Source organism: Protomyctophum parallelum (assembly GCF_964188405.1).
Source record: "Protomyctophum parallelum genome assembly, chromosome: 9".
In the NCBI taxonomy this organism is placed as follows: Eukaryota; Metazoa; Chordata; class Actinopteri; order Myctophiformes; family Myctophidae; genus Protomyctophum; species Protomyctophum parallelum.
In genome coordinates this window covers 25,878,598-25,891,204 of record NC_139706.1, presented here as the reverse complement: position 1 = coordinate 25,891,204, position 12,607 = coordinate 25,878,598, and the positions used below count along the sequence as shown (strand labels likewise).

The window sequence follows — 12,607 nt, the reverse complement described above, 5'->3', positions numbered from 1 at the left end:
ATGTCAAAGGAAACGAGGGGGAAAGGTAAGGGATATCCTTAATTGAGTCAAACACATGAGCTTCTTTGATCGGCTCCTCCGTTCTGGTGCTGCTTAACAGGTAGAATGAGCCAACCTGCCTGCTGTATGAGAAGCATGCTGAAGGCTATGCAGGAATGCGTGATGTAAGCCAGGCATACCATATAGGACAGGTCCGTCCATATCTGTTTCATAGTAGCACAATGTAAAATGATGCGATGTATCTTATCTGTGCCGTTTTATTCGACTATTCCTGGCATACTCTGTAGCATATAGGCTTTGAGGTATACAGAAAATTGTCTCGTTCTCTAGGGTTGTTGTTGTGTGTTGTGTAGTACGTGTGTGTGTGTGTGTGTGTGTGTATGTGTGTGTGTGTGTGTGTGTGTGTGTGTGTGCGCGCGTGCGTGTGCGAGTGTGCGCGTGTGTGGGTGTGTGCGCGCGCGTGCGTCCTATATTGGACATACAGTGTATTTTAGTAGAAGCCTCACCCTCATGCATATGCATGTAGTTGCACGAAACCAATAAAACATTATCAATTAACCAGCAGTTGCATTTGGTGCAGTTTAAGAAGGTCATTCATCTGTCCAACAGGCTTGGGTATTATATTCTGTTTTAGATTTCTGTCAAGACCGATCTGTCCTTCTAAGACAGAGAAGACAATAATAAAAAAATAGGCCTACTGTACATCCTTGTTTTATGAACACTAGTCTCACTGGACCTGTGTCTTCCTTTTTTATTTTATTTCTGGCTGCTTGCTAAGGAAAACGTGTGTAACAATGCACACGCTGTTGCCATTTTGATAAGCCTTTGTAAATCCCTGCTTTGTGTCTATTTGTTTAATCAGACGTTAATTTGATAGACAATATGTAATGTTTCAGGTAAACTATTAGAGCTGCCTGTGTTGACAAATGACCCAGCTCACAGCTGGGTCATTTGTAACACATGCAACATCTATTTCTCACAATGTGGTGCTCCCAAAATGTTCCCCCTAAATAGCTATTAATCTAGTTGTGTCCTAGCCTCGGTACCAGGCTTTCATTTTTAGTTGTGTCCTAATGATCCCACACGCAGAGATATCAGAAAGAATAATTTATTCACCACCTTGGCTATAACTATTTTTCTGATATCTCTGCATGTATCAAATTAAATTGGTCGTCAATGACAGTCATTGTTCTTCTGGTCCATTCTAACAAGAAATGACAATCATATTATGGCAGCTTGTGGCAAGCTTTTCTTTCTTTTTTCCCCTGATCCAATCATTTTTTTAAATCTTCAGCATATAATGTAATGTAAACAAAATTTGAAATATAAATATCCTGTCTTGAACAAATAAAAAGCTGCATCTTTAAGATCAGGGAGGGAACAGGCTGATTTTCGGAACAGTGAACCAGGTAACAGTGCTCACTCAGGACATTGAGGACAGCTTCCAGGCCAATGAGAAAGCTGGGGTTGTGCTACTAGACCTGACAGCCACGTATAATAACGAATTGCATTTTTATAGCGCTTTTCCAAGTGCTCAAAGCGCTTTAAAATGGTTCATTCATTCATACATTGGGAGGTGAAGCGTATGACACTATCTGGCACCGCAGACTCCACTTGGTCACCTACAGCCTCTGCAGGTGGCGCCTGTAGCTCAGCAGCGGCAAAGAAAAAAGGGAAATCAATGTGTTTGTTGACAACAAGTCAAGCCCCTTCAGTTCCAACAAGACTCAAAATGCCTCATTCAATCAACACTTTGAAGACGTGAGTGCCATGGTGACATCAAGGGTCTCACTTATCCGTCGTCTTGCTGGGCTTTTGCACACTACGGATTTCTACACAATAGCCCTGGTCTTCTCTGCAGCTGGATACTGTGCCTCAGTCTGGTTTAGGAGCCCACATGTCAAAAAGATAGACACCGTAATCAACAACTCTCCGAACCATAACTGGCTGCCTGAAGCCCGCTCCTATATGCCAGTCCTTGCAGGAATTGTCCCGACTGGCCTCCGACGAGAGGCTGCTAGCATCAAGCTAGCAAGGAAAGCCCAGATTCAGGACTGGCATATCCTGCATGACACAATGGAAATAGAGCCTCCAAACAGACTCAAGTCCCGCCACCCTTAAACAAGGCGGCACAATGCTTCTCTCCATTCCAGAGGAGTACATGGCTGGCGGCATCCTGGAAGCAGGAGTGGGGAGTCTGCTGGGCCCTCCGGGATCCACATCTGGGATCCGAGTGATGGTGATGAAGGATTGATTGATTGATTGAAATATTTATTAACAGTTTGTAGAATTACAGTACATTTTAAGCACAAACTCAATACAAAGACTGTTAACTGTGAGTGGACGACCCAATTAAGCATTACACTTGTTTACAACAGGGTCCACATTGTTCAATTCATCAAAACATTTAGAGACATACAAATAGACACTTCTATGTAGTTAAAGAACAGAACAGGAATTCATCATATAGGAAGCAAAAAGGGAAAGGATACATATACAGTGAGGGGAAAAGGGGTGGGGGGGTGGGGGGGATTCAGATTTTACAGAGGCCAGTTTCGAATTGCAGCCATCCGTAGGTGCCCTTTGAGAGCGGTTTTGAAGGAGTCAAGGGATTCACATGTCTTAATGACTGTTGGTAGGGCGTTCCACATTTTGGTGGCATAGGAGCGAAAATAATTTAGTCCCTTGTTTGTGCCGAATCTGGGTTGTACATGGTTTGTTGCACTCCCTCTGGTGTTGTGGGTGTGGACTTCGTTTACATTAAGGAAGTATTTAGACAGGTACATGGGTATCTTGGTGGTGTATCGAATCTTGTGGACCAGACCCATTGCAAGATGCTGTACTCTGTCGTCGACCCTAAGCCATCCCAGCCTGTCAAAGTGGGCAGGGGTGAGGGGGGTGAGGCCAAGTAGGAGCCTGACCAGTTTGTTTTGGGAGGTCTGGAGCCTTGTTTTAAGGGCCAAAGAAACCTTGTACGAGGGCTCCTGTTGAGGTCTTCAAGGTGTTTTTGTTGACCAGTGAGGAGATCCTAAAAGGAATCTTGTTCTTTGATTGACTTTTTTGATTACGTTGGTGGCCACTGGCCATTTTATCACCGGAAAGATTGGCCTCCAGGATGGAACCTAGGTAGGTAATTTCATCTTTGCGTGTGATAATATTGTCACCCACTCTAACCAAGAAGCCATCTGCCTTGCTGAGATTACTATTTGATCCGAAGAGAATGGATTCAGTTTTTCCCAGGTGTAAGGATAGTTATTCATTTAATTGTCAAAGTATTTGTATACTATGTGCAGTGACAATAAATTGAATCTAATCTAATCTAAAGTTTGTTATCAGCGAGCCAGGTGCAGATTCTACCGAGTTCAGAGCTGAGGGTCTTTTCAACCTGCAGTTTGTTCCTGTCCGAGACCAGCAGTGCTGAGTCATCTGCGAACAGGAACAAGTTGCAGTCACAAGCTGATGTCATGTCGTTAACATATATTAGGAACAGTAAAGGCCCTAGTATGCTTCCTTGTGGGACGCCACAGCTCACTGGGAGGGGGGGGACAGTGTTCCGTTCACCTCCACCATCTGTTCTCTCCCCTCCAGGTAGGATTGCATCCAGCTCGCTGATGTGCTTTCAAAACCAATAGCTTTAAGCTTGTTAACCTGTATGGAGTGGTTAACAGTGTCAAAAGCCTTTTGGAGGTCCAGCTTGACCATGCCGCAGTATTTTCCAGCATCCACCTCGTGTTTGATGTGGTCGCTCAAGAGAGGAGAGGAGGACCTACCATGCATGCCGGCAATGGTCCCTACTGAACCGCCTGCGCACTGGAGTGCTTCAGATGGCTGCTTCAGATCAGCTATGAATAGTAAATAAATGGTAAATGGTAAATGGTGCATTTATATAGCCTTTACATAGATTGTGCATTACATTCACCCATTCACACACACATTCATACACCGATGGCAGCTGAAACCATGCAAGGCACCAACCAGCACATCAGGAGCAGCACCGCCGCCCTGAAGAAGAAGTAGGGCTTGACAGACAATGCAGCATGCGAGTGTGGTGAGCCTGACCAGTCTGCCCATAATTAACACCTGCCCCCTGTACAGACGACCTTCGGAGGCCGGCCTCTTCCAAGTGGGACCAGAGACAAAGTCATGCCTACACAATACTGAGTCAGACATTTGAGGATGATACACGACAAAAGAAGAAGAGCAGACATCTTGTAGACTAGACTAGACTAATGGCTTTCAAAGTTTGGTTTCATTCAATAATTTAAGAACTTATTTTTTACATTTTTGGTTTGCAAAATAAATCAAGAACTTGCCTTTTCTTTCACACAGTGTTTGTCATATTTATAACAGTGGATATTTTTGGGAACGATGAAAAGACCATGGGCTGCCTAAGAAACACTATAATCTTTGTAAAACCAGTGGTGAAGTGGCTTCCAACTGGTCAAACTATTCTAAATAATAATTGTAGTGTCTGTATATAAATAGAAGTATATAGTAAATATGGAAACATGGTGACTTCTGTATGTCCTGCATTTATACTCATGTTCCATTACTGTCAGTCATTATTAGCTTGTATATTTCACAATTCACAGGAGTAGTTATGTCATATTGCTTTACCTGCACTATTCGTACTGTACTGTAGTATTCTTACTGTACTATTTGTAATGTACCGTACTGCACTGTACTGTACTACTCGTACTGTGCTGTAGTACTACTCATACTGTACCGTACTGTACTGTACTACCCATACTGCACTGTACTGTACTACTCGTACTGTACTGTAGTACTACTCATACTGTACTGTACTATCCGCACTGTACCGTACTTTACTACTTGTACTGTGCTGTAGTGTACTGCACTGAACTGTACTGTACTCTGTGCTGTACTGTAGTACTCTGTACTGCGCGTCCCAATCAGGAGGTTCACACACGGCCACGCCGCCCAACAGTGCCACCCCAGGTCATCTAGCGCTACTGTAGCTGTCCGTACTCAAACGGATGGACAGACTTACATACATGGGGACGGACGGACATAGCTGTGTGTTGGACCGTTTAGGCACTGCTCAAAAAGCTCTATATGTTGATTTCTATTGAGGTGCAACCACTCCAAGGAACAGCAATGTCCGTGTACACCTATGTGTTCACCTATGTGTTCATATGTATGTATTAATGAGCACGAGTATGACTGAGTACCAGTAGGGACGCTGTTTGCCAGAAACAGAGAGAGGGAGATAGTATTAGTGCTGCACTGTTGCCTGCTAATGAGAGAGAGAGAGAGAGAGAGAGAGGAGAGAAGGGGGGAGAGAGGGGAGTTGTACCACTCAGTTCACACGGGTGTGATTTTATTCTATAGAGAGGCATCCCTTGCTACCAGCGAAATTTACTTTTTTACAGTGCTACCAATTTTAGAATTCGGAAGAAATTCGGAGCACCCATCAAAGATTTAGGAGCATCAATATGTAATGATTTTTTACATTCATTATTGATATTACACTTGTTCTCATACCAAAGACATTTGGCATGAGAGATGCTATTTTTGTTTAAGAAGCGCAAATTTGTTTAAAATCTTCCAAATTCAATTCCAAATACTGTCTCTGCTATAATTTGTGGATTTGTAAATGGCTACAAAACCCTTTGTTTTATGTAGGCCTGTGAACAACAATAAATAGTGCTTTAAAAAAATAATATATATATATATAATATATATATATATATATATATATTCAAAGATTTGCACACATTTTAAAGATTTCTCTAAAAGATCTACAAGCTTGTATATCTGCTATTTTTGAATAGCCAAAGTATAAATGATGGTTAAAGTGATTCAAAGGATTGGGACGGTTTGTCTGTGAGTCAGAGTGTGAATGGCTGAATGTAATGCACATTCTAAAGCGTGTCCGGTAAAGACATAAAAGACATGTCTGGTAAAGACATAAATGTACCATTTACCACCATCACTTACTTGGGGGTCAAGGCTGAGTGTGACAGGTACACTTACACTGTACTGTGCACACTACTTTAACCTAACAGGCATACATTCACAGTACTGTTAGTACAACCACAGATCTTTTATCTACACAATATGTTTCTAAAAGGATGTGATCTTTATACAATTCAGCTATAAATTATCCATGTGTATGTTGCATTCTCAGTTCTCATAAATACTGTAGCCTACATCAACATCTTGTTCTGTTTGTAATGGCTATTTATAGTCTGTCTTTGACCTGGTAATGAAAACATGTAATCTCGTGTTTTTTAATAGTATATATATATATATATATATATATATATATATCACTCATTCTTGAGATGAGGGACAAAAGTGGAAAAAACATGTCCCACACATAAGAGCCTTATTTAGTCTTATTCATAAAAATAAAAGCACTTGCAAAGTTAAATGTAATACAGTTGTGTATTATTATGCCATTAATTCCATTATGATTGTTTTCATATGCCATCTGAATTAGTTAAAAGCAGGCACTGTACCCAAAAACGCCTGTATTTAGCCTGTCCCCAGCAAGTGGTCACACAGTGGTCTGTGAGGCAAAAAGAATGTCTAGATTCAGAGAGGGGAAACGCGAGAAAAGTGAGTCTGTTTGTTTGACTTTTTCAGGAGATCTACCTCAGAGAATGTACGTGAGTTACATTTCAGGGTTAGGCCATATGAGAGAGCACCGCTCAGGTGCTTTTGTTGCCAACGTTATGGGCATGTGGCAGCAGTGTGCAGGGAGAACAGACGGTGTGGAAGGTGTGGGGAGGAGAAATGCGAAGGAGAGGAATGTAAAGAAGGGCAGGGAGAAGAAAAGTGTGTACATTGTGGTGGGGGTCACTACACCGGATCAGCTGGGTGTCCTAGGAGAGAGAAGGAGGTAATGGTGAGCAGGGTTCGAGCTGAAGTGAAGGGGTTGTCGTATGCCGAAGCGGTAAAGAGAGTGGAGAGGAGCAAGGACAATAATGGAAAAGTGGCAGAGGAAGTACAGCAGGCAAGTGAGGGGAAAAGTAATGTAGGCGTAAGTGATAATGATAACATCTGTATGGACAAGAAGCGATTCCTGGCATTCATTGCGATGATCATCAATTGTGTGGTGTTGGAAGCGGCGAGGAGATTCCTAGATGTATGTGATGTCACTGCAGAAAGTACATTGAGAGAAGAATTCACACCATCTCAGGGTCTGGGATGTAGCGCACAGAATGGACAATGTGGGTGGGGATCACTTTGGAGTGGGCACTATTAAGTTTGTACAGGGCGATGATGATAAGTTACGTTATGGATATAAGTTTTAGTTTTGTCTGATCCACACACGGATCAGAAGGTGGCGGTAATGCACCAAATCTGGATGCCAACCGCCGTTAAACAAAAAAAAGAAGAAGAAGAGCTAGTCAGTTATGCTCGGGCAGGCATCATGCTGACAGCCCAGTGACAGAGCTGCTAGGGCCCATGTCATGGGTATAGCCTAGTGCAGTTTGGTTATTTTTTCTTTTTCCTATATTGTGCGTTAAGTATTTTTGAGTTCTTTGTTTTGTATTTTGGCCAGTATTATTTTTGCAGTTTGATATGTTTTGTGAATATCTGCACTGGAGCTGGAGTTTTGGAGAAATAAAATCCACCAAAAAGCATCGCTGACTGTTTTTGGAGCCTTGGCCCTCGGGCAACTTCACATTGTGGTGGCAGCGGAAAGTAACAACAGTTCAGGATGCCTCCAAAACCACATCTGCGGAGCCAGCAACAGCAAGTATCATTCGATGAGGAGGAAGAAGAGGGTGCCACAGGAGGAAAGAACACATGGAAGAACAAATCCACACCAGGGTGAGCACTACCTCGTCCCAAGAGGAAACTTTCTCAAATCTGGCTAGGATGTTTGAGACCTACATGCAGTCTCAGATGGAGAAAGAGAGGAGTCAAGACAAGGAGAGGGAGCGACAGGAGCGGAAGCTCGACGTACTCACTCATCAGATAACCCAACTCCAATCGGACATGGAGGCAGTATATATTATATATAAATATATTATATATATTATTTCAGTCCGACAACCTACGAATAGATTTATCCAATATTTATTATAGAATGAGAATACAAGTGTGCATACGATATTAGACTTGGCATTCGGCTCTGCTGCATTTTCTCCCTGCTCGGCGCAATTAAACACCATCATAAAACATTAAGAGCAGGGAGATAGATACAATAAACCCCCATGGGGAATATAAATAACGGAGCCCACCGGTGGTGCTGGGGTGGTGGTGGGAGCAAACATCACATAACAACCAAGGACTGTCTAAAGAGGACGAGACGCGAAGACCGTACGGGCGACGCCATGTTGCTCCATGGAAGGAAAGAAACATGCGCAATGGGCTATATGCAGCCAATACTTTCCGCATTCAGCTTCCTTGGTCTCAACTGCGCATGTTTCTTTCCTTCCATGGAGCAGGGTTGCCAAGTCTGCTTATTTCCAGCGACTTTTGGCTTCCTTTTTTCCAGAGATCCTTTTCTTTTCTTTATAGGCTAATTATTAGTATAATAAGTTACTAAAACATTAATTATCATAGACATATTATTTATAATGATAAATGCATCAAACCTTTTTTATTAGGATTATATGGTCATATTATTGGGTTTGTTTTGGCTTGTTTTTGGAGGTGGGTTGGCTTATTTCTGTCACGAGTTGGCAACACTGCCATGGAGCAACATGGTGTCGCCCGTACGGTCTTCGCGTCTCGTCCTCTTTAGACAGTCATTGATAACAACCAGGAACCATATGCAGAGGAAGGCAAGGAAGCTCTGAGAAGGAAGAGAAGTGGTCACATGACTGGACTGCGCCATGACACTCTCATGGGAGCCAAACTACCCGGAAGTTTGGCAGAATGCACTGGAGTCAATGAGAGATCAGTGACCAGCTCATCAATATTATTTATGAATGACTGAGACCTTTTGTAAAGTAATCACTTCTGGAAAATAACAGAAGACATGTAACACATTATTGTCTGTCTGCTGTGTTGCTTTTCGATGTGTACACTGTGTAATTTGTATAGAGGTATGGTATCTAAAGAGCACAAAGTACCTTTCTGAACGTATCAAGTATCGCGAGACTTCCCACCGTTTTCTGTCTGGCAGCAAAATCTTGCGATACTTCGGAGCCAGAAACGATACCTGCTGCTGTTTAGATACTCGGATAAAATGATATACTGTGCACATCGAAAAGTAAGTGATTAGAAAACAACCTGTGATATGTCTTCTTTTATATTCCTGAACTGATTATATGACAAAAGTCTAAATTGTTCATAAATAATGTTTGTTATGAGCTGGTCCAGCCAGCTCCATTCATTGCACTTCCGGTGTGAGTTTGGCTCCCATGAAAGTGTCCATGAAAGTGTCATGGCGCAGCCCAGTCACGTGACCACTTCTCTTCCTTCTCAGAGCTTCCTTGGAGGAAGGCAGGTAGAGCATGCAGACTGGTGAGCTTAAGTAGCCCGCCCAATTGGTCAGCTGACTGCCACATCAGCGAATGACGCGTGGGACTTGCACACACTTACACACCCACGTAGTAATGCAGCATGTTAATCTCTTGAGTATAGTATGCGCCTTTGAGCATGGCATGAACCCCTTTGAGTATGTCTACATGAACTAACTCCACAGGCTGTGCGTGTGTGCGTCCGTCCGTCCGTCCTGGTCGCATTAAAGCAATTATTTGCAGTGGCACTGGTGGCACTGCTCCCAATTAATTTAGATTGCACAGATTAAAATTCAGGCGCATTTGCGACCAAAACTGTCGCAATTTCGGGCCCTCCTTTTCAGTCTGCTTTTTGAAGAAGGCCAACATCTTCCTCACTTTTTCTGCCAGGCAGGAGGAACATTTGTAAGGGCTCGAGGCTTCAGCAGCAGTCTGAAAACAAATGGAATACCAACACTCACGGGTCATCCTGACGTGATAATGTGGTGTTGATGTCTTGTATACTATACGCAACAGATATGGTTTCAAAATTGGGAGAAGTGTTTATTTAATAAGCTGTTTCGCCATGTTTTAGGCCATATGGTTTTGCACCGAGCATGAAGCAACAAGTGTGGGAGACTGAGTGAACAGCCTTTTATCAAGTATGACATAAGCACAGTAGCCAACAGTGCCCAGCCTTATGATTTGCTTTACCTTGTATTAGTTTTTTTTTTAATTGCCCCGTTTTTTTCCCTGTAGCCTACTGTGTAGGTCAAAATTGGCTTAATTTGCCATTCAAAATAACAGTTTAACTTTAAATTGAAAGGTTTAATCTAACAGTTATAATGTCCTATCTGAATTAAACATAATTGCATGAGCTAAAATAGTGTTTGGCATGCTCCTGGTGCAGTAAAGCAATGGTCATGGTGAAAGTTCAAGACAGGCCCTTTAATTATCTTTTCTTCTCACTAGCAAATTCTCATTATGAAGACGACTGCGGGGTTTCCATTTTTAATGATAGATTTTAGCTTCTCTCTTCCTCTCCCCTCTTTCCCTTGCCCTTTCTACCTTTCGACTTTCTTATAATCCCAGGGAGAAGCTGTGAGGACTGACCCAAATTATTGAAACACACACACACACACAGCTGTTATTGTATCAATCAGCCTAATTGATAAAATTGGCTAAGTAACACATTGAGCGACATCACCACCACCCCCGGTTCAACCCGCGGGGGGTGGTGGGGGGTGGTCATGTGCTCTCTCTCTCAATATTAAATCAAAAGACAAAAGACTTTTGCACTAAAACATGGCCCGGCTCAGACAGGTGCAAAAATAAATAAAAACCTACTGCAAATAGACGCCTAGTTCCTTTTAAACGCCCGGGGTCCAAATCGATTGCATATTAAACACTAGGCTACTATTTGGAGAAATTCGGGTATATGGGCATATCGGTCGGATCTGTGCTGTGACGTAGGTGTGAGAGCCGTGTAGCGGCACAAACCTCTAGTATTGTAAATGTTGCCGTATGACACATACTGTATCTATTTCCATTTGTATTTTGCCATACAGCTAACGGCTCCCCGGGGAGCCTGCTCAACACAGTTTTCTGCATCCTACAGATGCCTGTACTGATGCATTCAGCCCCTGACCTCTGTCATTTCAGTTGAGAATTTAAACGTAATGGCCATTTGTCATGGGGAAGCACTCAGGGCCTCTGTCAGCCTTGTCAGGGAACAGCTTCTCACCATGCACACAGCAGATTTCCCAGTGATATGCGAGGTCAGGGGCCAGAAGTGACACCCTGCTGCCTTGATTACGATTAATGTATGATATTCTTTTGTATAGTTAAAATAACACATCGCAATGAGATGTGTGTGTGTGTGTGTGTGTGTGTGTGTGTGTGTGTGTGTGTGTGTGTGTGTGTGTGTGTGTGTGTGTGTGTGTGAAACCTGTGCACTGCACTGCACACACACTTCACATCGGCCTGTTATAGCACTGATTATTCTTTTGCAAAACAGAGTAGATGCTTATTTACTTGCTGTCAGACCTTGGAAAAGAGCTGAGATTACCCTAAAGTTTTTGTTTTTGTAAGCATGAACCATAATCCTAATTACCTCATTCATTGAGTCAGTCATTATCTCTTTTTGATAGTAATCTCAAGTACTCAAAACCCAGATGACCTTGGGATACATCACTGAGAATACGTCCCAGTTGCATCCATGCAATGTATTTTCATTCTGAGGTATTCTATTTATAGTGAATCATAGGAATAGACTATGTGACAACCAGAGAGACCACCGGAGAGACGGGTGACAGCCGGAATGTAGACGGCACCCCGGGAGCAGTATGGGTTATGCCCCAGCCTGCATCCTCCATGAGGAGGAAGCGCAAAAACCTTCAATGAGGCCTTTAGGAGGGCCATTCGAGCCGCAAGTGGAGTCTGCAGAACCATTGCGGCTCAAGACTCCTGAATGAAGTGTCTGGTGCTGGGAGTCCTCAGTGGAGTACAGTACAGTGGAGTACAGTGGAGTACAGTACAGTGGAGTACAGTACAGTGGAGCACAGTACAGTGGAGCACAGTACAGTACAGTACAGTACAGTACAGTACAGTACAGTACAGTACAGTACAGTACAGTACAGTACAGTGGAGTACAGTACAGTACAGTACAGTACTGAACAAGTCCGTCAGAACGTCAGACAGTCACGGTCAGAGCGCTGTGTAATCCCTTACTGACAGTTGATGCCGGTTAGCGTTTCCTCATCGAACGATCCGGGATGATCCACACAGTGTTGTGTGTCCCCCCCCCCTCTCTCTGTCTCTCTCTCTCTCTCTCTCTTTCATTAGCAGGCAACAGTGCAGCACTCTCTGTTTCTGGCACAACAGCGCCCCTACTGGTACTAATAGTCATACTGATGCTCACAGTCACATAGGCTTATGGGTGGGTTAACATCACATAGTTAGGCGGACACGGACATTGCTGTTCCTTGGAGTGGTTGTACCACTCAAAAACAGCCAGACAGACAAAGTAAATCTCTATTCTTGAACTGAAATACAATCAAAGAACTGGCCATCTTAGAATGTCCTTCTAATATGTGAGGGGGCCATGATTTTTCCATTACCTTTTTCATTGAATTTTTCATGAATGCCATGTAATGAGCCGTTTTCCTATACAGTACTTGTGT

General features: G+C 43.1%; 1 protein-coding gene across 1 annotated transcript in view; it reads left to right on the top strand.

Moving 5' to 3' along the window:
* The window catches only part of pitpnm3 (PITPNM family member 3), a gene marked incomplete at its 5' end in the record, with an annotated part of 91,419 nt that continues 78,812 nt past the window's right edge, over positions 1–12,607 (top strand). The window contains one exon of the mRNA XM_083772585.1: positions 1–25. Within this exon, the coding sequence (XP_083628711.1) occupies positions 1–25 (25 nt within the window). The remainder of the gene's footprint in view (positions 26–12,607) is intronic.